Source organism: Gigantopelta aegis, chromosome 10 (assembly GCF_016097555.1).
Source record: "Gigantopelta aegis isolate Gae_Host chromosome 10, Gae_host_genome, whole genome shotgun sequence".
In the NCBI taxonomy this organism is placed as follows: domain Eukaryota; kingdom Metazoa; phylum Mollusca; class Gastropoda; order Neomphalida; family Peltospiridae; genus Gigantopelta; species Gigantopelta aegis.
Window position 1 is genome coordinate 69883678 of NC_054708.1, and position 27562 is coordinate 69911239.

Here is a 27562-nt window from a genome sequence, read left to right on the forward strand (position 1 = left end):
ATATCAAAGAATGTCGGGAACGGTACTTCGCCATTGGCGTAACCATAGGAGAGCCAAGGGACAAGGTCCCCACCCACCAATATCATCTCCCCCACCAAGTTGTACATATTTTCTTGTAACAGTGTGCTTTGACGGTTAAAGAGAGCTAGACTGACATTTGGATAGTTATCAACGCTTGCTAACCGTCTGCGCAATCGCTGCCTCCCAAACGGTATTCAAACATTTCCGCTCTAATACAACAACAACAATCCTTTGTTTCACGTTAAATACCTTTACATCGTCATTGATAATTTTCGAGCTACCTGATAAAAAAAAAATATATATAATTAAAAAATAATAATTTAAAAAATATATATATATTATAAACTAATTATACACGTATACAGGAAGAAACCCGACATCACCCTATTTCAATAATGTTCCGATTTACATTTTATTTACGTATTTGCTGATAGTATACAGTATGATCAGTAAACACAGAACAAGAAGGAAGGAAATGTTTTATTTAACGACGTACTCAACACATTTTATTTACGGTTATATGGCGTCGGTCATATGGTTATGGGCCACACAGATATTGAGAGAAGAAACACGCTGTCGCCACTTCATGGGCTACTCTTTCCGATTAGCAGCAAGGGATCACCCCACAGACAGATAGCACATACCACGGCCTTTGATATACCAGTTGTGGTGCACTGGCACACCGAGAACAGTGGTATGGAATAATAACAAAGTATGTTATAGTGTGTCTGTGAAGGTATTTTATAGTAATAATCATATAAATGTGTGTAACAAGTCTGTGAGGTTTTGTTGTTGTTTTGTTTTTGTTTCTTGTTTGTTTGTTTTGTTTTTGTTTGGTTTTTTTGTTTGGTTGGTTTTTTATGTTGTTGTTTGTTTGTTTTTTTGTGGTTTTTTTTTTTTTTTTGGGGGGGGGGAGGGTACGGCAACCTGCACATCGGTTACCAGACACATATTGCTTATTGGTCCGTGGTGAAGCATTTAAAAAAAATCTTCTACTTGTAGCCTAATTTCAGTAATTTAAGAGACTAAAGTCTTTTGTTTTCTTTTAATTTGTTTTCAATGCATTTTTAAGGAAACGTGTTTCGACATCCCCCCTCCTTATAAACTTCGTTCTCCCCCTTCCCCTGTTAAAATTCCCGCACACGCGCCTATTAGGCTGCAATGGTGATGCTGAAAGTAAAAGTAATATTTTTAATGGGATCGCAAGGGAAATGTAGATGAACAGAAAACAACCAATCAACATTACAACTGTCAATTGTAATTTTTATATATACCAGAAAGCGACAAGATCACATGACAGAGATCACGTGATGTATTAAAATGGCGGATCAGGAAGAATGTAACGACTCTATAACTAATTCTGTAACTACGTCCAAAGACTTACCGAAGAAAAGTAACATTAGTTATCGCCCGATAGCTGAAAATGAATTCAAAGTATATAAATGGCGATGGTATATGGTACTTGTAGTCTGTCTCATAAACATGGCGAATGCTTTGGTAAGTTTACAAAGTGGGTAGACCGTAGGGTAGAGGTAGGCTAGTGGCAGTGCAGGGCGCACATTAGCCTAGGACTTTTCTTTGGCACAGTCACGTATACAGACCTGTCAACCTTTAATTTTCTCTCTTCAATTTTACTGTAAATTTGTGAATAAAAACCACATATTTAACCATTCAGGTGAATTGTATACCATGTTTTCGAGAAGCACGTCGAAAAACTCTGCAATGGTAGGGCACACTTCCACCAGTAATATTTATTTACAAACAGGATTTATATGAAAATATATGACGTGTAGAACATGGAAATATGAGGTAAAATCAAACAAAAGTATATTTACCTTGATGTATGTAAGTATATTATTTTATTTCTGCACCATCATTAAGTACCGTGATACCGTGAGACCCCAGTATACTTGTTAACCATAGATCTTGGCATTAAAAAAAATTTAAATTAAAGTTTAAATATTATTATGATTTAATACATATTTAAAAAATATTGTCCAAAAATGTTAAGAACACGAACAAGAAATAAAAAATTTAATTAGTACATTTATGGTATTACACTTACAGGTTATGTTACATAATCATAATCATTTGTGGTATCGTCTCGGTATGTATTATGACGCAGTATGTATTTTGGTGTGTTATCTTTAAATAGCTGTTGTGCATCATCAAGGAAAACTGACATCAAATGCAGAAGTTTTTTGTTGACGGAAATATTTTTTATTGATAATAATAAAGAAATGTTTACAATTTGCCAGTTTGTGGTAAGTATAAACAAATTAAAAATACCATGTAACTAAAAGTACTATTCTCCGTAAGGCACTTTTTTAACATGTATAAACATCTCTGTATCTCCAAATTTTCACAATGAATTTTACTCACCTGCTGCACGAGACATTGTCGTCTGCTACTAATGAAATAAACACAAGACAATTATACCTCCCCAACATCAATCTATTTCTATGGATGTCCGAATGAGTCTCCTGTCCTTATTTTATATGCACTGCATACAATTATATTCGGTCAGGATTAAACGACGTTCAAGTGCATATTACATCTTAAAATAATATGTATTCAACATCAAATGTGTAGTGGACATTGTTTCGAATATTAGTAATAATAATCAACAAACAAAACACCTCCAAGTGTTGTCAAATTTACCCCCACCTTATAGTGGCTATGTTTGCACTGGGCTATATGGTTTACATGTGACGATAAGGTTAACATTTATTTTAATGGTGTCATTTTTGACGTGTATTATTAATATGGAATTTATGGACCACCACACAACGTTTCCAGTTGTTTCGAGTTATTTTTCTTGAATATTGGTTATTCAGAAGTTATGTTGATGTTCCATTTCAAAATATATAGGGCCTACAGCATCAGTATTACAGTATATGTGCAAGTAAACCTAAATTAAACCGTAAAATCTCACTATATGATTTATATTTTATATTTTAATGACATATATACATACGGTTATGTCTTTGTCAATATTAACAAGAAAAACATCGTTATTTTTACACTACACGAGATCGTTGCTAATCTGCGCCAAAACCCATACCGCGAGGATACCTAAGTACCTAAAATAAATTATATAAATCTTATAAATTAATATTCAATTTTTACTATTTACTATAATGAGGAACAGTGGCGTGGTACTTATTTAAAATCATAATGATGCAATAAACATTGTATTTTCATTAATCATAAGTAAAACTTCATTACTGACATCGTGTGAAATATACCGGAATTATACCAATTTCCGTGAGTAACTTTATGCCAAACACCACATTTATTAATTGTACAAAAATAATCTCTTGAAGTGTAAGCTTGTTACCAACATTTTACTGAACCAACATACAAATTAACTGACACAAGTATGTTTATGTAGCTAATTGGTCTTTTCGTTGTCTTTTTGTGATTTTAACATGCATCGTATGTATCGCTGTCAACTGGGCCAGAGTCTGGCACTTCAGATTCGTCATAGTTGCATTATGTAATCTAGTTAGAAGACGTTTTACAATTCAGAGGCTTTATTAGGACTAAATTGGATAGTTTTATATATGGCAACACTGAATGTCAATACACAACCTGTTAAATCAGCGGCAACATGCTTCGTAGCTATTACGTTGACAACAGACATTATAATAACACATCATTTTATAAACTCCATGTGCTATTTAACAATATAAATATCCCACAATTCTCCCTTCAGCAAATGTTAAACAGGCGGGACAATTCGGCTTGTTACATTCTCGGAAAACCAAAAGTACCCAACGAATGAGAAAAAAAGCCGGAGTTACTTCCCTTACGTTATTTTGGCAAAAGGGGATCAATTTATTTTTATGCTTACAAAAATGTCATTCAACAGGAGAAATTGTCTCCTGCGCAGGTTTTGTGGGAGATTTGATGAAATACCGGGAGACTCCTGCGGTATCCGAGAGGTTTGACAGGTCTGCGTATAAAGAACATTATAAATACTTATGATAAATAGAGTTAGGGTTAGGGTTAGTGACAATGACAAAGGAAAGTCCTTCCATTTTCAAGTTTGCAGATAACAGACATTTCACATATTAACCACTAATACAACACTACAGGAAGAAACCGTCAGCACGTCCTTTCAATAATGTTCCTGTTAAATATGTAGGTGCTCGACTGTATTTTTTGTTTTCTTTTGATTTATCTATTTGGTAATGATTCTCAGTTACAGTAAATCACAAACATTCAGGATACATAAATTAATGTGGTTTTTTTGTTGTAAAGTAAAATATGCTTACTACTATATAAATTTATGTAAATATGTTTATATCTTTTTCTAAACTGATACTAAAAACTGTTTTACGCTATGACGTCAGTGCGACACCTCATAGCCCCTCTGATATCTTAACATTGCGATAGCTTCAAAAATATGGACCCTGGATTTTTCTTTTCACTGGATATAAATGTGGATTTACTATGTTCCTGTTTTATGTTAAAACAACAGATCTGGATTTGCTTCTCTCCCATCACAAGCATAACGACCGAATACTACGGGATTTCGTCATGGCAGGTCAACTGGCTGTCTCTCATCTTTGTTGTTGTGTCCATTCCATTTGGGTTCACTGCCTCCTGGCTCATCGATACCCTAGGACTGAGAACCAGTGTAAGCCAACATTTCAGAATCTTTAATTCCTTTACTGTTCAATGTTCTTATCAACACGGACAGTGATACTTAATTTCAAATCTTTATTATATCTGGTTTGTGTTTGGTGCCTAGGGATCTCTGCATACAAAATATATAATAAACATTTGTTTTTCTTTTAAATTTATGTTAGTTTTTACTGTTAAAATGTTGTTCCTTTTATTGTTATAACACTCATACATTTTACATTTGTCCAAAATGCATAATGTGTTATATTTCAAAAGTTTCCTTGGGAATAACTTCATTTCGAGTCCAATCAATGATGTTTGTAGTACTTGCATATAGTATTGTTGGAACCTTGCTTAGAAATACATGCGCTTTCAATATGACTATGCTATTTTTAATTTTCAGATAATTTTAGCTGCTTGGCTGAATGTTATTGGCTCCTTGCTGCGTAATCTGACCACTGTTGATAGCATAATCCCTCACAAGGATCGCTTTCCAGTGTTACTAACAGGGCAGTTTCTTGCTGCTGTGGCTCAGCCTTTTGTGATGTTTTGTCCCACCAAGCTGGCTGCTCTGTGGTTTTCTCACTCACAAAGGGCAATAGCAAACACAGTTACATCTATGGGTAAGAACAATGTAGCTCTTGATGCACTTTTGCTTTGATCTTAAAACATATGGAGTTACTAAAGTACTGAAAACAGAGAGAATACTACAGGAGTTGTTACTGATACAATTTGACGAGTTATTTGTTGTAAGAAGGTATTTAATGGATACAAGTGTAGTAAGCTTCTACCCTGTTATGGATAGAATACTCTAGCCAGTTAAAAAATAAATTTGAATGTATTTTTCAACTAAGTTAATGGGCTACTCTTTTTGATTTGCAGCAAGGGATCTTATATATGCACTATCCCATAGACAGGATAACACATACCACGGCCTTTGATATACCAGTCATGGTGCACTGGCTGGAACGAGAAATAGCCCAATGGGCCCACCGACGGGGATCGATCCCAGACCGACTGCTAATCAAGCGAAAACTTTACCACTGGGCTACATCCCACCCCAAGTTAATTCTGATGTACATGTGCAGTGTTTCCATTAGGTTTCATGCGCTGACCCCATCAATTCACCAACAAACTTTTTTAAATGCAAAATCTAATTATCATTAGCATAGGCAATCTCTAAAATTTATTTACCTACCTGCATATTTTGTTTAAGTCAATATTTTGTGACTTTTATTTCAAATTCATAATGTTAATTTTGTTGATTATGTTAAATCATGAATAATAGTGCCTTAATAAAATATCTTATCAGTAAATTGTACTTCATATGAAAAAAGATTGTACTAACACATTTGTGTGAAATTATGGAATGTTCTGTTGTTATGCATTATGCCTTTCCCACTTGCAACAAGGAGAATAACTCCTAGCAAAGTGCTATATAAACAATAAACTAACTAAGAATTGGGTAACAATGACATAAAGTTATCCAGCTATACAAAAAGGGCAGTTTTTAAACTAAAAAGGACATTTTCACGTGGTGACCATGAAACAGGTCGTAACTATAACGTGTGTAACTGTTTATTTTGTTTCAGCAAATCCACTTGGTATCCTGATAGCGAACCTGATGTCCCCACGTATGGTCACTACGGCTTCAGAAATGCCAGTAATGGTGAGATTGACTAGTTTCATATTTATCCTTCTCATATATTCATGAACCTGACACCCATATAATATATAATTACAGTGGACTCTTGTCTAACCTGGTTCTCATTCCAGCCAGTGTCTTACTGTCTTAAGATATCGGCAGGGCCTTGCGACATTCACTATTCTAACTGTAGCAGGATAAAGCTAATATCTTAATTAAGTTAAGACAGTAACTAGTTATTCTCTATAAATAATGTAGCACTTAACAGGGATGCAGAAAGTACTCGCCCGCTCGCCCGCTCGAGTTAAACAATACAACTACTAGTCCGACGGGCGATCTGGTTTTGTTAATCAAGGTGTGGGGGTGGGGAGAGTGTGTGTCTTTTTTATTTCATTTGTCAAATTTTTTGGTCAAATTTATAGCTTATCATTTGAAGGAAGGAAATGTGTTATTTAACGACACACTCAAAACATTTTTATTTCTTTTATTTAGGTTATATGACATCAGACATATGATTAAGACTATCATTTGAAGTGTATATAGAGGATTCGTCATGAATATTTTTTAATATGGAAAATATCAACCGAGTCCATGTTAATCGGTATTTGTCGAGGCTCTGCTGAGACAAATACTGATTAACTAGACGAGGTTGATATTTTACATATTAAAAAACACGAGTAGCGAATTCTATTTATTCTATAACACTTCTAAAATAACATTCTAATTTCTTTTTTAGTAAATCACAGTACTAAAGTCGCTGCCATCGATAATATGACGTCATCGTGATTAGCACAGATTAATTTGACGTCACGCATTTTAAACAAATCTTTGAAAATGTTACGCTCAGGTACACAGGTCTTGTTGGCTTGTAAGCAAATGACCCATCCACAGCAACAAATTACTTAGAGACCTTGCAGATTTGCATACCATTATTAACCGGGTTAATAAAGCAAATTATCACATGGGTTTATGACATGGATATCATGGGTAAGTTATAGGATAAATTATAATATTGTTAAACAATAATATTTTGATCTATGGGCTGGCAGACTGGTAGAAATACTGGCAGGCTAGTACATTTTAGTTGGTCCTGGTCCAGAGGGCTAGTGAAATATTTTCCATTTCTGCGCCTCTGCTTAGTAGTGATAATGACAACCACCCAGTACAAAAATACTCATCAACTATTGGGTGTCAACAATAGTGATCATGCTATCCTGTCAGTGGGATGGTAGATATAAAAGATCCCTTGCTACTAATTAAAAAATGTAGCAGGTTTCCTCTCTAAGACTATATGTTGCAATTACCAAATGTTTGACATCAATAGCTGATGATTAATAAATCAATGTGCTCCAGTGGTGTTGTTAAACAAAACAAACTTTAATTGTCTAACTCAGATTCAAAGGGGAACTGACGAAATTTGCCAGTATACACAGTGTTGGATTACAGAGGTGTTCCCCACAAGTCAGGACTTTGAAGTTAGGTCGATTTATAAAGAAATTAAGATTACACATTTTTGGTTAAACTGCACTGTAGCCTATTTCATACAGCATATAAATCTGTCCCCCTTTTTTTTTACAATGCTTTGTAACAGTGAAAGCCCACCCCTTGATTTTAAAATGGAGAGTTATTATTTTTTCCATGTAATATAGATAGCAAGTAATAGTATTGAGCCAAATAATATTGAAGAATGATGTTGGATGATAAAAAAATTAATGTTAATGTTGTTTATTGGTGTTTTTGTTGTTGTTTATTTCAATTCTTTGTCCTCAAAAACAGTTGATGTTAGGATTTGAGATCCCTGATTCATCACCTTACATATATTGATCTTTTACTTATTCCATATGGCGAAATACACCAGTGTATTTTAATAAATTATATTTTTTTTAAATTTCATAAAATAAAATTCATACAGACATTTTTACAAGACAACATAGATACATTCATTCACACACACACACACGCACACACACACACACACATGCACGCACACACACATGAAGGAAGGAAATGTTTTATTTAACAACACTCAACACATTTTATTTACAGTTATATGGTGTCATACATATGGTTAAGGACCACACAGATATTGAGAGAGGAAACCTACTCTCGCCACTTCATGGGCTACTCTTTTCGATTAGCAGCAAGGGATCTTTTATATGCACCATCCCAAACATAATAGTACATACCACAGCCTTTGTTATACCAGTTGTGGAGCACTGGCTGGAACAAGAAATAGCCCAATGGGTCCAACGATGGAGATCGATCCTAGACCGCATATCAAGCGAACACTTTACCACTGGGCTATGTTCCACACTATTTAATGTTACAATTAGCTATTTTTGCTCATGCCTAGAAATACTTGTCGTAAAAAGAAAATCAATATTGATGGTCTGTTCTGAATAGTTAAATGATAAAAGTATACCCGAGACTGCAGCTTTAAATTGTGAACTCCATTGACAACACACAAGTCTGATTACCAATAGCAGTTGTTAAAAGGATTTGAGAAGAAAAAACAATACATTTAACTGATGTTGAATAACTGGGTGCATTGTGATAAGCAGTAATTAACCCAAAAAATTATATACAAGGGTTAAGAGTCATTGTGGTTTATGGAACACTCACACAAGCCGAAGCAATAACAACTGAAAATTGAGTGGTGTGCTTTCAGTGGAGTTCAATGTATGTTTCTTGGTTTATGTTTTTTTGCTCAGCTGTGGACGTGTACAGGTTTTGCAGGTGTGGGATGCATTCTGGCAACATTCGGTGTCTGCAGCTCAATTCCACCCTCACCACCCACATCCAGTGCTGCTGAATCTTCCGAACCATTCCTCGCAGGACTTAAGAAGGTAGCCAGTTTTCTTAATATTTAACTCCATTTTTCTACCTATAATCCACTGAAGGCTAAGGGCTGAATTTACGAAGCCTGTTTTTCCTAAATGTAGATGTTTAAGCATATTGTAAATGTATGTAGTTACACACGTGTAAGACATAGCAGGATTTGTAAAGTTGGCCCTTAGTTTTTGTCTTACTCATGTGTAACTATTGAATTTAAGAAAAACGGGCTTCGTAAATTCGGCCCAGAATTTTTAAGCACTTTGTCCTGAACACACATTTCAACTCTCTAGGCTATTTGTCCAGGGGTCTATTTCACAAAACATTGTAAGTTTACGTCTGCAGCTAGCAGTTATACCAGCTGTACATTTATATGTGTTTGGTTCCTATTTCACACAAAAAATTATATCATTACAAAAGGTGGAGCATTTTAAGGACAAAAGAAAATTAAATATGTGTACTTTTAACTATATTTATTGTACTATAATAGAAATAAAAATTAGGCTCACTGTGTTTTGTGAACTTGGGCCCAGGACACTGGGTTAACAGTTAATTGTCAGTGATCAGTGAGAGACAAGTCGATGGAGCAGCCGTACACCTCCACATTGAGCTGTTATCATTCACTATGAGTGGGAACTGTACAGGGATGCGAACCCAGTATCTACCAGCCTGAAGTCCGATGGCTTAATCACTACACGCTTTCAGATGCCTTTAGTCAATATTTACAAATGTGATATTCTAGTTTGTAAAATATGAGTATGCCTCAGATGTCTGGCATTTTACCTTCATATTATAGACGAGGCAGGATATCATAATGGCAGTTAATGTTATGCCCGTTTTCCATTAATACAATTCCGCGTGTTATCCTCTGTGTGTGTTTCCACACGTGGAAATGTGCCTTTCCATATAGACATTTTCGTAAGTGGATTACTATAAAAAAAATTACGTTGTCGAAGTGTACTTTTAAGCCGAAAATAAATCCTTCACGTTATGATGTCACTACACTGAAAAGCTCGCACATGGTAAAATTGCTCTTCTAGACACTTTTTTCAGCATGCCGAATGCTCACAAAGAATCACACATATGTAAATACATTGTATTGATAAACTCGCACACAGAAAGGTGGTGAGAAAGCGGGCCTTAGAATGTTCCTTATTAGGATATCTTTACACAGTTGATGTTGGGATATTCCTGTTTAGAACTAATAAGAGTATCTTTACACCGCTGATATTAGGATGTTCCTGTTTTGAATTTGCATAGGATATTTTTACACAGTTGATGCTAGGATGTTCCTGTTAAAACTTGACAGGATATTTTTGCAGAATTGATATTAGGATGTTCATGTTTAAAACTTGACAGGATAACTCTAGACAGTTGATGTTGAGATGTTCCTGTTTAAAATTTGACAGGATATCTTCAGAAAGCTGATGTTAAGATGTTCCGGTTCAAAACTTGGTAGGATATCTTTAGGACAATTTGTTTTATTACAAATAATTAGTATCTTCACGGTCCATAGTTGGTGTTCCTATCTTTCAGTTTGGATTGTCTTGGGTGTCGCATTTTTACTTGAGTTTAGATTATATTCATTCAGTTTTTAAAGGTAATTCTGCAAAATTAGTGATTTTCTTTGCAGATAATCCGCATCAAAACCTACTGGGTGCTGTTAATTGTGTTTGGCACTGGCCTTGCCCTTTTTACATCTGTTACGACATTCATTCAACAAATTCTTTGTCCCAGAGGATATAATAATGTAAGTTTTTACTTATTCATGTGCGTTTATGTGCTGATTTATGAAATCAATACATGCATTACCGTTCTTTTTTTAAAAAGGAATTCATAATCAAAGCATTCGATATTAAGGAAAGTTAAGCCCCATCTAAAACATTACATCGGAGTTAGAATTTGTAGATTTTTTTTTAATGTACAGGTGTTACACATATTATGACATCATAGTAACAGCTGGGATCAATCCCCATCGGTGGGCCCATAGTGCAATTTTTCGCTCCAGCCAGTGCACCACAATTGGTATGGGATGGTGCATATAAAAGATCTCTTGCTGCTAATCGAAAAGAGTAGCCCATGAAGTGACGACAGTGGGTTTCTTCTCTCAGTATCTGTGTGGTCCTTAACCATATGTTCGACGCCATATAACCATCAATAAAATGTTTTGAGTGCGTTGTTAAATAAAACATTTCCTTCCTTCCTTCATAGTAACAGTGTTTTAATGGACTGGTCAAAACTGAGTAATGTATTTCATACAATTCAAACAATATGGTTCTATGTTTTGTTTTAATTTATAGTCCCCTACCAGTCCAACTGGACTACAGGTTTCATTTCCATCCCTCTGTCTATCTGTCTGTCTGTCTGTCTGTCTGTCTCGCATATAATTTTCTGGACTTTTTTCCCACAATGTCTCAAGATATTGAGCTGAAATTTTGTGTATAGCCTTATGATGTGCAGTTATAGATGAAGTTTTACTTTCATGTCAATTTACCTATTTTTGATAAAGTTATGGCCCATGAACTTAGGAGATGCAAAACAAATTTTGGCCTATTTAGGGACATATATTACTTTGGCAATACTTTGAAAATGATTTATGGGGTTTTTCTAGAATAACAGTAATGATTTGAGAATGAACTCTATTTGTTTGAGTAAATTAGCAGCCATACTGAGTGAGCGATCGTTGCAGTGTGTTTTGTGATTGTAGGATTTCTCAGGATTGTGTGGTGCCTTGATGATAGGACTGGGAGTAGTTGGTGCAGCGACAGCAGGAATTATCTGTGATAAAACCAAACGCTTTGAAGAGGTCACAAAAATATCTTTTGCCTTAACAGTTGCATTTGGTATCTTGTTCCTGGAAGTAAGTTCTTACTTTTTAGTGTGGATATAGGGACAACCATTAGACATATATCATAATATTGTTATATTCTGTTTTCCCAGAATACAGTTTAATAGGTAACAATATTTATATTTTTTCAATGTCAGAATATTTGTATTATTATTAATTCATTTAGTACTCATTAACCCATGACTATGTCAGTAGTAAATGATGACATCAGGATTTTGCAAATGTGCAAAATGATGTCCTCATTTCCCCACCTTTATTTTCTAATAATAAATAGCTGAAAAACTGCTATTTAAAAAAACCTGTTTTTTATTGATTGTTCTAACCTAATAATTATACAGTAAAACCTCTCAAAACCAGACCCTCTGTAAACCGGAATTCCTTCAAAATCGGACATTTTTCTTAGCCCATTTTTAAATATCTGTACAGAAGAGAACCTCTCTAAACTGGATACCTCTTAAAACCAGACTTTTTACTTGGTCCCGAGGGTGTCCGGTTTAGAGGAGTTTTACTGTATATTAGTTTGTGTTGTTTTTTAATGAATTATCATTGAGAGTAAACAAAAGAAAAGATTACAGTAGTGCTGAGAATAGAGTTTAGAGTGGTTCGCATTCACTTTCTATATATCAACATTTAAAAAGAGTAATAAAATTTCTACCAGTTGGCATTACATTTACCAGTAGGCCCCTGGTAACCTGTTTATTATAAGTAATATTATATGGCAATTGAGTGATAAATGTGATGGACAAAACATTTTGTTTGCATTGGATTTTTTTTAATGTATTGAGGTGTACTTGTTTTATTCTGCAGTCACCCTTTAAAATGACAGAATATGAAGAGCGAATACGGTAAAAGTGTTGCAAGACACACGCCTGACTGTTTTCCATTCCAACCAGTGGTCCACAACTGGTTCATCAAAGGCTGTGGTATGTGCTGTCCTGTCTGGGAAAGTGCATATAAAAGACCCTTGCTGCTTATCAGAAAGAGTAGCCTATGTGGCGGCAGCAGGATTCCTTTAAAGAAATATGTCAAAATGACCATATGTTTGATGTCCAATAGCCGATAATAGGATAAAAATTAATGTGCTCTAGAGGTGTCGTTAAATAAACTTCAAGCCTGACTGGACTGGTTTACTTAGGACTATATATATATATATATAGAGGATAATAAACAAGTTACCAGTTATTATCAAATTTATGTCCCAAGTGAAAATTATTTCACTCGGGACATAAATTTGATAATAACTGGTACCGAGTTTGTTATTCTATTTATTACCCCAACTATTTGCGTTTTTTTTTTTAAAAAGCCTTTATTTTCAATATAGCCTACATCTGCTACACGTCCATGTATATAGAAACGACGTAAACTAAGTTACTGTGCTGGGTATTGCTATAACTTTGTATTTTATTCACGGTTCACAGATAATTTTCAAAACCTAAAGTTCTATATATTCTGTAAAAAACAAATCTATAATGAACTGTATTAAACTATCATTTTATTAAAGTTTAACACTGAAACCAGAAAGATGTAAACCCAAACGCTGTAAACTACATGACGTCATTGTTGTGCTTTGCCAAATCGTGATGATGTCATATTTAGTACCGACAAGGTGATTGGTTTGTTGGCGTGAAATCATCCAATAGTTGTGTATGTTAAACCAATTCTTGATAATTTCTCGGTAACAAATTATGATTTTTATTTTCCCCGTTATGAGTGCCTGCTGGGGTAATAAAGAGAGAATAACTAGTTAATGACATAGGATATCAGCTTTATTCTCACAGAATTTCCCATTTGGATTGAACAGGATAAAGCCGATATCGTACGTCATTAACGTTACCGGTTATTACCAAAACTATGTTCCAAGTGAAATAATTCTCACAGGCTTTTGCATGGGCTTCTCTAGCAATTTTGTTTGGTGGAATTTTAAGAATAGTTATCACTTACTTCTGACCACCCATCATTAAATTCATCACATTATTTGGCAAACATTGCAAAACTTAAAATTTTATTTTATGTTTTTTGACATGACAAATTTTTCTATCAGCAAATAAAGCTAATATTCTACATAATTAACATAGATACATCACAATTATTATGTTTTTATTTATTTTGTTTCAGATTGCCAGGTTCAGAGATATGGAAGTGCATATTGCTGTGGTCATTTCACTTGTTGGTTTGTTTGGCTTTGCCATATATCCTATATGTATGGAGCTGGCAGTCGAAGTTACCTACCCTGTTGCCGAGGCAACAAGTTCAGGTCTTTTGATCATATCTGGGTAAGTGTTGCTACAACACCATCATCATGTAATGTTGATAAATCATTGTGAGCTTTGAAAGCTAGTACTCATTAATAAAATTAATTAATTATTATTTATTCTTAAATCTTGAAAACACTTAAAGGGACAGTTTCATGAAATATAAACCGTATATTGTTGGGAAGATGCTTACCTGGTGCACCAGTTCTATTGAAGCAGGGCTAACTCTGGGTCAGCAGAAAATTTCGCCAAATTATCTACTAAACTTCAAAAATTGCACAAACCCAGCTCTTTTGTATAAAAATATCAATAGTACATGAAATTATTTTGCCAAATGCAAATAAAATTTGCCAGTTGTTTTTGAAATTCGCAATTTGTGAATTTGGCGAGTGCCAGAGCTAGCTCTGTGAAGTAAATATTTTGTTTGTGATAATAATATACTGAAAACTGTATTTTTATACCATCAATAAAACATTAGGTTTAGTGGTAGTAACTGAAACTGAGTGTTAGCTGTTGTGAGAATAAGGGAATATATTTTTCAGGCAAGTTTAAAGGGCGGGATGTAGCCACAGTAGTAAAGTGCTCGCTTGATGTGCTATTGGTTTAGGATCAATCCCCATCGGTGGGCCCATTGGGTTATTTCTCATGCCAGCCAGTGCACCACAGCTGCTATATCAAAGGCTCTGGTATGTGCTATCCTGTTTATGGGATGGTGCATGTAAAAGATCCCTTGCTACTGATGGAAAGATGGAGCGGGTTTCCTCTCTAAGACTATGTCAAAATTACCAAATGTTTGACATCCAATAGCTGATTTGTCGTTAAACAAAACAACCTATTTCATTCAAGTTTAGAGTATTATATTCATGTTGGTTAATGGTAACTAAAACCCGAGTGTTACTGTTGTGAAAATAAAATGTTTATGTTTTTCAGTCAAGTTCAGAGTATTATATTCATGTTGGTTGCTCAGGAACTTCTCCAGCCCCTACCTCTAGACGAAGTGAACCTGCCAACTGGGTGTGTCACCAATGGTACCCATGTAACTGCCGAGTTCATACCTCAAGACTGGACAGGTAGTCGGAGATTTCTTTTTAATTTTTGCTCCCAAATTTGTAAACATTTAGACAATAAGCTATTGGTATATGGTACAAATTTATTTATTGTACAGGACTTATTAAGCTGTCTGAGCTCATCAGAAGGTGCAATATATTATGGTGCAAGTGTCATATGTTGCGATTTTAATACTGTATATTATCACCTATAAGGCACATGCTGTAACCTCACCGTGGTGTAGGGGTGTAACATTCTCTTTGAGAATGGCCAATACAGCACCGATTGAAATTTTGAGTAAAAGTCAGTAGAGTCTGGACGAGCTCGCGATGAGACAAGACGCTGTACCTTGTGCTCTCGATTTACCCCCCACCTGGGAGGTATGATAGCTTCGTTTGGGACTTTGCTGGAGTTCCGCGTCACGGGCTACCGTGACTGGTTTACGGCGACGCGGACTCTAAGAAGAAGACGAGAAGAAGAGGAAGGAAGAAGGAACGTGCGCCAGGGACGGCACAGGGGGGATCAAAGTGGGCGGCTCAACCGCCAGCGGCGGTCCCTTCTGCGTCGCCGCCCCCCACTACTTCGCCAAAGAGGAAGACGACGCCACCAGCGGAGACTTCTTTCGACGCTACAACAGGCCTGCTGGACACCGCCATGACCCAGTCGCCGCCGCAGCCTCCTGTGTCGACTTCTACGCCCATGCCTGCTCCGGTGCAGCGGTCGACATTACAGACCGCTCCCGTTGAGCCGCATGTGGATGTTGTTGGTGCGACGGCGGCTGGAAAGAGGAAGGCAACATCTCCTTCAGTCCAGCCAGCGCGACAGCCTCACGCCCCTGCACGCAAGGATGACTGGCACTTGGCTTTGGGGAAACTCAAGGCTCAGTTCCACGACTACGTGCAGGGTGACACCACGGATACAGCGAAGCTGAGGGGCCGGTTTTCCAAACAGAACTGAAAACCACTACCAGACGGATGCCACTATGAGCTCCACACACTCAGGCTACAAGAGAACAGGACGGGACTCATCGTGACCCAACGGCGCCAGAAGATCTACCGCCAAGCGATTCTACTGACAGAAATGGACTACAACACCATCCATCGAATCGTCAAGACGATCTGCGGCGCCGGCTACGAAGTCGTCCTCCAAGACTTGGCCACGAAACGTCATCTGCTCCCGTCCCTGAGTGTGACACCGCTCCTCAGCTCGCCGTAGGCTCAGCCTCTGCACCCTAACGGCCTTAACGAGGCCACTCACGTGGACATATAGGTCGGACTTTAAACATTTAGACCTTCGTTCAAAATTTTATGTCGAAATTACCTCTTTTTTTTAAATATTATTAAATAGTCCGATCCTCTCTTCTTTCTCTTATTTATTTTTGGACTGTCATTCAAAAATGCTCCAAATTATATAAATATTCGGCCGAGCAGTCAATTCATTTTATTTTTGGCTTGTAATTTTTTTTTTTTAATCCTACTAATTGCTTTTACTAATTGCTATTTTTAAAATTCTGTCCATCCCCCCCCCCCCCCCCCCCACGTTAAACTAGTTATCTATCTATCTAATTTCTTTTTATTTTATTTATTAATTATATTAATTTGAGATGCGCATCAAAGTTTTAAAGGCCCACTAATTAATTTTTGGATGTAAATTTCAAAATTGTCCCCTTAATTTTTTCTGTCCCGGAGCAAGTCACTGGCTATCCAGAGACATGCCCCGGGACGGACATGCTCGAAACTCTAGTGGTATATGAGCATGTAAAATTTATTCGCACTCGCAAAAGTCAGTATCTATCTGTGGTATTTGTATTTTTGCACAGTTCTTTACACTGTTTTTATTTAAATCTTGAATTTTTATATTGATGTTGATCATCACCTTATTTGTTTGCATTACCATAGTTTGACACCCAATAGCCGATGCATTTTTTGTGCCGGGGTGTCGTTAAACATTCATTCATTCATTCATTCATTCACCTATAAGACAAGGGTTTTTTTCATCAAAATATTATTTTATAACTTAGGGGGTTGACTTATATGGGGGTCAGAAAATTGTAAACACAAAAATATTAGCATTTTGGAGAAGGTATTGCAAGGTTTTATTAGTGAATTATCCCAGTGTTTTTTATACTCAAATGTGTTCATTTTACAATTTAATTTTTGTAACTTTCTGGTTTTTTGGCATTAGATCAATTTTGGTTATAAAATGTGCAGTGAAAGTAGAACTGATCTCAGATGTTAAGACAACAGTCCACTTCATCAAAATGACAACCATCACTAATAGCAAAACTGTAAACAGTAGTATATAAGCACCTGATGTCTTTGTTTATTCAAAAATCTGGTCATTGGCATTAATCGTTGTTCAAACAATTTTTTTACAAAGTATATATCAAACACACCAAGTTGTGACCAACACGTTATTGATGAACTTCATGAATGTTAATCACCTTTTACTAAAAATAGCTTAGACTAATATCTAACAGGGTGAGAGAGATTGGGGGGCGAAAACCAGTATATTATTTACAACAGAGTTATCTTTCTTTAAATACTGATTCATTCAAGTTGAATGCCAACTTTTGGTTTTACACTGTATATCGTACTGATCTGTGGATAAATAAAGTCATTGTTTATGCATAAAACTATGCTGTACAGTGCTATAAAGTAACAGTCAAACAATATTAAGAACATATTCCCTTTTGATGCCACATGTAATGAGATTTGATTGAAAATGGAATACCGCGATATACAAAGGCGAAGTTTTTAAAATCATTTTTATTTGTTCAAATAAAGTATATATGAGCCATTTATGATTCTCATTTGCTGAAAGTAAAAAGATCAGTACATTTGAAATAAAAATAATGTTTTATTTATGTCTTCTTTTTTAAGTCTCTACGTTATTCCTGTTTGGTGTGGGAGCTGCTGCCAGTGTGTTTCTCATCGTGTTCTTTCGACCATCGTACCGGAGATTACGAGCAGAAGATATAGCAAGAGCAGAAGCCCTTCTTAATTACGAAATTATCATTGACTCAACATAGCTCTAGGAATCAGTGTTTGCTATGTAGTAGTGGCTGATCCAGAGGAGGGTTCCAAACACCCAATAATCAGTATTTTTAAAATAAGCTGCATGTACATTTTTTTGGTGATATACAAAATCCGATTTAAAATTACTGATGTAAGATGAAGGTGTGTGTCCCCACTGGATGGTGTTGTGCATGGTTATTCACCACTCCAAAATAATGCCCGACACTTTTAGCCAGTTTAGGCTTTTTCCCAAACATTCATATTTTGTCACTAAACAACTTAGTTTTCAAAATATACAAAAGTCAGCTGAAATAATAAAAAAAACTGATTAACACTACCTCGGAAAGCACCATTCATGTGGGAGCATGACCCTAGATCCCACCTAAAAATCAAACACTTTTGTGGGCCCCTCTTACCTATCAACGCATAAGCCTGAGAATATTACTGAGAAGATATCTCAATAAGGAAAGAATAGGATTTCAGACATGTCAGAAACTTTCAATAGCCACCATTTCTCACTGTCTTGAGTTTGGGCCTCCTTCAAGAATATTCTGACTCAACTGCTTTGTACAAAATGTGAGGACAGGCAGTGAGGCCATGTTAGGCTGTCATCAGCAATTAGGAATCTGCTAAAACCTTGTAGGAACACTGGATTGCGTGTATGTCTTCTGACATTAAACATAGCCCCCGTGTTCCTAGTGATATTCCAGGTGTTATGTTGAGTCTGGTGATTATCAGTATCAGGTTCCAGCTGCTTAAAAGACTTGTCACTTAAAACATCAAAACGGTCAAGTATAATATTGAGTCGGTTAAAAATGTTGAGCATAGGACTGAGAGTCTTGTTAGGTGCTTGATACTGAATTTTCAGGGATATATATTTTTTCACCACAAAGCCTAGTGACTGTTCATACCAAGATTCCAACTTTTTGAAGGGCTGTTGCCATAACCATCAAAACCATCAAGTCTCGTTACAAGTGTTGAGTCTTTTGAAAGAGCTAAGCATGGAGGACTCTTGGTCGATTTACATCCTTGACATTGAATTGTCATGGATGTTTTCTTTTTCACCATAAGAAATGGTCACTGAATATCTTGAAGGAATGTCAGCAGCATCAAGTGTTATGTTGGGTCAGTTGCTAATCAACATGACTCTCTTCTTGAATTTCCAAGGATGTTATCTTTTTTCCATAAGAAATGGTGACTCGGAATACATTGATGGAATGTCAGCATCATCAAGTGTTATGTTGGGTCAGTTGCTAATCGTCATAACTCTAACTCTTCTAGAATTTCCAAGGATGTTTTCTTTGTCACCACAAGGAATGGTAGTCCTGTGAATGTCAGGATCCAGTTCCTTGAAGCATTGTCAATATAACCATCAAAACCTAGTCACTGTAGATTCCTGCTTTTCAGAACTGATGAAATTTCTTCCAGCTCTGTGAACACACCTGTTCAACTGAAGTCCTAATCAAAAGTATACTCATCTGGTATATGCTTATTACATATGATTCATAAAAGTTTCTGGAATGAAAACTTGAAAATTGTATTAGCATTATAATGGTATTTATTGCCGTACTCTATATAGTAAACAACAGGCATAATAAACATCAAAACTTTGCCTTTTATAGATGAAATGTGTTCAGTTCCCCATGGAATTACAAGATTGTAGTGGTTCATTTGCAAATATATTCCTTTTTTTTTCTATAAAAAGAACTATAATCATGTGTAAAAAATGTTTACCTTAAAATGTCCGATATAAAAGGGTGGTGTTACGTCAGTGACCAAAGTGGAATGTCATGTGTGTAGATTGTTTACCAAAGAAATTTGTCTGTTTCCACATAACACTCTCCCAATAATTAGTCATAATATATTTCCAATAAAAAAACAACTACATATTATTTCAACTTATTTTTGTGCTTATATCCAATTAAGCTTCAAACACGCTGTCCTGGGCACACACCTCATCTATCTGGGTTGTCTATCCAGGGCAGGGGGTTAATGGTTAGTTGTTAGTGTTTAGTAAGAGAGAAGAGGGTGTAGTGGTCTTACACCTACCCAATGAGTTCTTAAAACTCGCCCTGGGTGGGAGCCAGTACCGGGCTGTGACCATGTACCTACCAGCCTTATGTCCGATGACTTAACCACGACACCACCAAGGCCGGTAACAACTACAACCTTCTGAAGCAGGCAGATCTTATCCTTCAGTGTCCAGGAAATGACACTATCCGCTATTCAACACACTTTCAAAATTAAAATATTGCCATCCTTAGGAACATAAAACATAATGATAATGATAGTCATAATGTCCATTATTCTCTCTCTCACATATGGTATTTACCAAAAACGAACCTTTCTATTTATAAAAGGCAACTTTTTGATAGTTATTATAACTGTTGTGTTTATATAATACTATAATCCGTCCCACTGGGATCGTCTTTTTTCATACTATGTAATTTACTACAAGTTATTTATTTCTGAGCCGATTGATTTGTAAATTGCACACAAAAATAGTATTTTGTTATTTCCAAAACACTTCTTCTTACGTCAAACCAAACTGAAATTATTTACAAAAAAAACATTTTAATAGAATGATGGGACAGGACTATAGGTCATAAGGCTACTTCAGTTTTCATTCCAGGGGTTTTATGAATTGTCTATAATAAGCAAAGAACGGTCGAGTATAATTTTGATTAGGAATTTAGTTCAGAGACTTATAATTTAAATCTGAAGAAGAAAAATTATATTTTGGCTATAAAACAATTATGATTGTATATTGGATATGATTGGGTGTACATATATTAAACAGCATGTATTTGGATGTAAATTTGGTTTCAAAACATTTAATTTATAATTTACTCTTTTTTTTTTTAAATTTTATAATTAATGGAAAAAATAATATAATAGTGTTTGTTTCCATTTTATTTTATTTTTTTAATTCCCTTTCATGAAATCACAGTGACAGTGTTTTACTTGCCGTCACTGAAATAAAACAACCCAGCACAAATAAATCCTCAGATTGCTTGCATCTTAAAAGTTGGATGTCTACCGCCTTATAATGCAAGTTACTGACTTGTAGCATTTAATTCTTATAAGCAGATTGTGATATGAAATCATTAACATAATTTTGCATTTATTTTATTTTCACTTTCATTCATGTACATTGAAAAAAAAGAGAGAATAAAATCAGGTATTCTATTAAGAAAATCAACTCAATAAATCATGGAACAAGAAAAGAACTAGAACTAATTTTTATTGATTTCCAGTTTAATATCATATATATTTAGTACTGATAATGATTTACCTGTGTAGGATTAGTCTTTTGGATGAACATATTAAATATTGTACTATATGCGTGATTAAATGTGATAGTAACATCCTAGTTACATGGAGACTAGCTATCACATAAAAACATTTGTCACATTGACTTGGTTGCATACAATCGAATCGCACTGTGAGCACACCTAAATCATAATGACATTTAGCCGTATACAACATGTCATGTCGGAATCGTAATAAGTAGACCATGTCCTATTTCTCACAATACGACAAGTAATGTCGGAATCGTAATAAGTAGAACATGTCCTATTTCTCACAATACGACAAGTCATGTCGCAATCGTAATAAGTAGAACATGTCCCATTTCTCACAACAATACGACAAGTCATGTCGGAATCATAATAAGTAGAACATGTCTTATTTCTCACAACAATACGACAAGTCATGTCGCAATCGTAATAAGTAGAACATGTCCCATTTCACACAATACGACAAGTAATGTCGGAATCGTAATAAGTAGAACATGTCCTATTTCTCACAATACGACAAGTCATGTCGCAATCGTAATAAGTAGAACATGTCCCATTTCTCACAATACGACAAGTAATGTCGGAATCGTAATAAGTAGAACATGTCTTATTTCTCACAACAAACATCAACTCTCGGCCAATCAAATCACATTAAAGTTCAACCGTCAAGAGTTTTGTAACTTTGTGGTTATTTGTTGTTTACAAACGTGAAAATGTCAGGATTTCATGGGTCCTTAAAACCTATTATTGTCCAAAATGTGTTCAGTAACAGTTTTATTACATAATACCATCAGTAAATTTCATTCATTCATATTTTGCTTATTTCAGGAACTGTATAATGGTAACAAACTTCTTCTTTTTTAATTCCATTCATGGTAGTTGTTTTTTCACACTTGAAATTTTGAGATGGGAAAAACGTTCAGAGATGGTTGTGGAAGATTTAAAAATTTGAGTGTGAAAGTCTTATAAATATGTTATATTTATTTTTTGTTAATAATGTCCAATAATAAATTATTTTTCACTTTTTAGTATTTTTGTTTTTTTCTCTTTCATATTTGTAGTCATGATCAATTTTAATAATCAGTTTATAAAGTTCCAGTTTTTCTTCATTACTTTTTGAAAGAATATAAATCATACCTACTAACAGGTTCTTTTTGTGCACTGGAACATGGGTTTTCATAATTCTTGAAAGTAGAATTATCTACATAATGCAATGAATGAATGTTTAACGACACCCCAGCACGAAAAATACATCGGCTATTGGGTGACATAATGCAATGAGGTATTGGGCTATAATTGTTAAAAAGGTTGTTTTGTTCAACAATATCATTGGAGCACAGTGATTTATTAGTCATCAGCTATTGGATGTCAAACAGTTGGTCATTTTGACATATAGTCATAGAGCAGAAACCCACTACATTTTTCCTTGGGTCTGATCTAAGGTTTTAAGGTGCACATTCAGAGCAAGCTGTTGTGCATGGCTGTTATGGGCACAGGTGTCGACCCATCCTGGCTCCTCGGTCCAGGACAGGAGTTTTTCCATTAGTAGCAAGGAATCTTTTTATAGGCACCATACCACACACACGATGTTTGATATACCTGTCGAGGTGCACTGGCTAGAGTGAGAAATAGCCCAATGGGCCCACCGATAAGAATCAATCCTAGAGTGAGAAATAGCCCAATGGGCCCACCGATAAGAATCAATCCTAGACCGACTGCATCTGACATGCGTTTTACACTTGGCATATGTTTGTGTGCATGAGAAGTAGGCTGCAGCAGTGGCAACAGCTGTAGCGGTCAAAAGTTACAACTGCACATTAACTGGAAACCTCATGTCAAGAAAAAGTACAACAGTAGATATGGTTTTCAGGTTTAATGAGCATAATCAACAATGTATAACTACAGTATTGCACAATCCTGTAGTAGTTTTTAAAAAAACTCTTGTAAAAGGCGAAAATCTGAACATGCCACTCTGTGAACAATGTAACAATCACACCAAATCAGTTTAGGAATCAACAATATAAGCAATACATTGACACTGAAAAAAGAAAGAATACACATACACATGTAGTTGCGCAGGTTCACAATACATAATATACAGATATGGGGTAATGAAACATGGATATTAATAACATGAAAGTGAACTAAATGAGACATTTTTAGTTTTCTGATGACAAAATGCACATGAGATTCTGTTTATGTTATTTCATAAGTTATTAACCAATGAAGAAGGCTATTAGTTATTTACTACAGAGAATCATCCGTATATGCCATATGCAGATTTCATTTTGTTAAAATACAAAAGCATATCTATGTTATGAATAAAACAAACTAAAGGGAGATATAATTTGTATTTATTATCGCAGTCAATAAACATGAGGAACATCTAAAGAAAAATATTTTTTAAAATCATGAAATATATAAAAAATGTAAACATTAAACCATTTTGGCACTACTTCACATTAAACATTTTATTTATAAATATTACTACATCTTGTTATATGAATAAAAATTACTGTGAACTTAATATTATTAACAAACACATCTATCTATATTTGTTTGGACAAATATTTAAATATGTAAATACTAACCCATATAATGCTTAGAAACTTTATTTGACATACACAAAACTCATGAGATAATTACTCTTAATTTTAACTAGTTTCAAATGTAAAAAAACCCAAATTAATAAATGTTTAAAAAGACAAAATTAAAATTCAACAAAGGAATTAATATCTGTGAATATATTTAATAACAATAAAAAGGAAACCGTTTGAAACAGTTTGCTGTATATCCTTAATTTTGTTTATGGTAACTGAATTTCTACTAATGTCTAACAGATGACCAATGTTTGAAAAACTGTCAGTTTCAAGAATAATTAATCATTTTATTTCCTCTTAATAAGTGACAAACTATCCAAGTGTATTTATTAAAAAAAAACCATCAAAATAAATCATTTGCACAGCAGATAATAAAACAGTATTTAATGAAATGTAATTAATTTTTATATTTAATGTCACAACCCCTGCGATTAAGACAATGTCCATGGCATAAAACATTCCATGGAAAAAAGTTTGAATACACGTGTACTAGTAGTTCACGGCAAAAACAAAGTGCCAAGGAGACTTAAAAACTGATTGCTGTACAAAAAATTGCAGGGGTTGATGTCCTAGCCAATGCTAACTAACTTCTCTGTAATATTTTGTTTAGCCAATAGCAAGGTAACAAATATGCTGTGTTATCTATATGGTTGTGTATGTTGTTTATCGCATGGACAGGTGTGATATGACTTCTCATATTTGTTAAAATTATATCACATTATAATTATAAAAAATCAATATTACATGTATGGTGAATCAAATTTACAAAACACATTTGTGAATTTTATAATACAATTTCGAAAGAAGTTGAATAAATTTCATACACCTTACACACGTATGCAACACTCTGTAATTAAATCAAATGGCATCATGTTCAGAAAATAAGGATATGTTGCATCCTTCCAGGAGAATGAAAAAAAGAAAGAGAATAGTACGCCGTCAGTAAACACTTCATATTATGACGTTGCTGTGTGGAAAACTTGTTCATCAATTGACTTTTTTCCCAGCGCATTGCATGCCCAGAATCGCAAACATGAAAAAAGTAGTGTGTACATGTATCTGCATTGTATCGATAAACTCAAACCGAAATGCATTAATGGAAAGTTGGGTAATGAAAGTATGGGTTGGCAATGGATGCAAGAATGATATAGGATCTGACAGGATCAACAAAACCAACATATAAACCATGTTTCCCGAAGAATTAAAACAAATAATTTACCACACAAAAAAGAAGAAGAAAATATGATACGTTTGACAATTTTTTTTTTATCATGCATAGGATGACTGAACAGAAATATATCTATCTACAGAGACCAAACATGCCATTTGTTCATCAGTTCTGGAAATGGAAAACGATCACAACATCTCATGAAAATATACAATATCATATATAAACATGTTTACTGATACAGATTTCTGTACATTAATATACATGTCAAGAGTTGCATATATTATAAACATATGTGCTATACACATTTTGTGCGGATCGTTGAAGAATTGGTAATGGTTACGTCTGTACATGTTTTTGTTTATTTACAAACTACATAATTCTACATGATTATGTACATATAGTTTACATCTCTCTGCTCAATGCTCAAATCTTTAGGTGCCAAAACAATGTTTGATCCTGCTCATCATAATACAACTTTAGGTGATGACATTTAACCAGGGGGTTGGAAGGAATTAACCTTAAAATTATTACGACACCTTTTATTTCCACAGAAGCACTATGTATAGCATATATTAACACAATAGTTAGAAAAAAACAAATCATATAAATAGTTGCAAGAACTTTACCCACCTCAAGAAAAAAGAAAAACACAAACACAAAAAGTACAACAAAGAAGGATCTGCCTTACAAAAAAAAAAATTCAATTTGTCATGAAATATTCTCCAATTCCAAGTTACTAAATATTCCAAAGAGACTACCAATACTATTAACGTCTAAAACAAGAAAGGAATGCATAAACACTGACACAACATACTTACCAGGTGACGTCTGTTGGGGGAGTATTTTAAACCAAGTTTCAAAAATATAAATAATATTAAAAATTGAAGGCCATTAGTTATTTAGGGTTGCATCATGGGGGGGGGGGGGGGGGGGGGGTTGTGGGAGTGGCACTTTAATGGGGTCATTTTAAATTCTCCTTGAACTTATGATGCATTCTGAAACAAAAGTCGTGTGTCGAGGCCATTGTCTCACCACCATCACAATGGCAACATAAGAAACTCTTTGTTTTCAACATCTTGCATTACGACACTGATCACAATTTTTGTCAGCCTACCTTTTGCTTACTGTTTTATGTTTTTAAAACACAGTATGCACTGGAATAACTTGACGAAACATTATTTTGCAGTGTGTTAAATGAAATAGTGTTTATTTTAAAGCTAATGGATTCCTTGAATAACTCAACATTATTTTTTAACAAAATGGCATCACCTGAGAAAAGACAACTGTTGAGTAGTATTCTCAAATTCACTTATATTTAACTTAATTACAAAATATCTTGCAGTAAATAATTTGTGTTATAAAATTATAAGTGGCATATTGAATATTATTACCCATATGGTTAAAAATATCTTGGTTCATATTAAAGTGTTAAGTCAAACTAGAACGCAAAGTGACACGTAACACTTCGTGACATCAACAATGTCATCGATTGGCGCACTACAACCTTTCAGGAACATCAACCAAGAGTTGAGTGATATGAATTAAGATTGAATATGGGTAATAAATAGAATATTAATCTCACTACTATTTCATATCATATTTATGTCTCTCGTGACAGTGAACATTATTTCACGAGGGACATAAATATTATACCAAATGGAAGCTTGTTTAATATTGTATAAGTAATATATCAGAACCACTAACGGTTGGAGTTACTGCAGAGAAAACTATGTGTTGTGTTAAAATATAATACTTTATGTCAATCACTGTTTTGATATGTGACCATAAGATTAAAAAATCATTATAATTACAGGTGGATTTTGAGTGTTTTTGGCTATAGATACTTGATGGCATGCAACTAAAAATACCCTTTAAAAAAACAGAAGCAATAACAATAATTACATACATATAATGAAACAATACTTTACATATACCTCACATTCAATCATATATCTAAATATGTAAAATGAAGGGAGAGGTCTTAATATAAGCTAAGCCTGTTGACCAATGCCATTATGTTTTGCCATATAAATATTTATTTAAACCAATCACATCATGTATCAGTATGGTATACTGATGGACAGAAATGAGGGATTAAACCAACACCAACAGGAAAGAGTGACTGCAAATAAAACCAGCATCCATAATGTCATGAAGTTAACCTTGTTACTGACATTTTTTACTTAACACTAATAGTG

General features: G+C 34.7%; 1 protein-coding gene across 1 annotated transcript; it reads left to right on the top strand.

The window, feature by feature from the left end:
* The first annotated feature begins 1341 nt into the window (after positions 1-1341).
* LOC121384673 (solute carrier family 49 member A3-like) lies at positions 1342-20282 on the top strand. The gene is made up of 10 exons (XM_041515158.1): positions 1342-1518; positions 4508-4666; positions 5057-5276; positions 6246-6322; positions 9010-9144; positions 10764-10880; positions 11838-11990; positions 14094-14251; positions 15161-15300; positions 18160-20282. The coding sequence occupies exons 1-10, from the start codon at positions 1342-1344 to the stop codon at positions 18306-18308; spliced, it is 1485 nt and encodes a 494-aa protein (XP_041371092.1). The 3' UTR covers positions 18309-20282.
* Positions 20283-27562: the final 7280 nt, after the last annotated feature.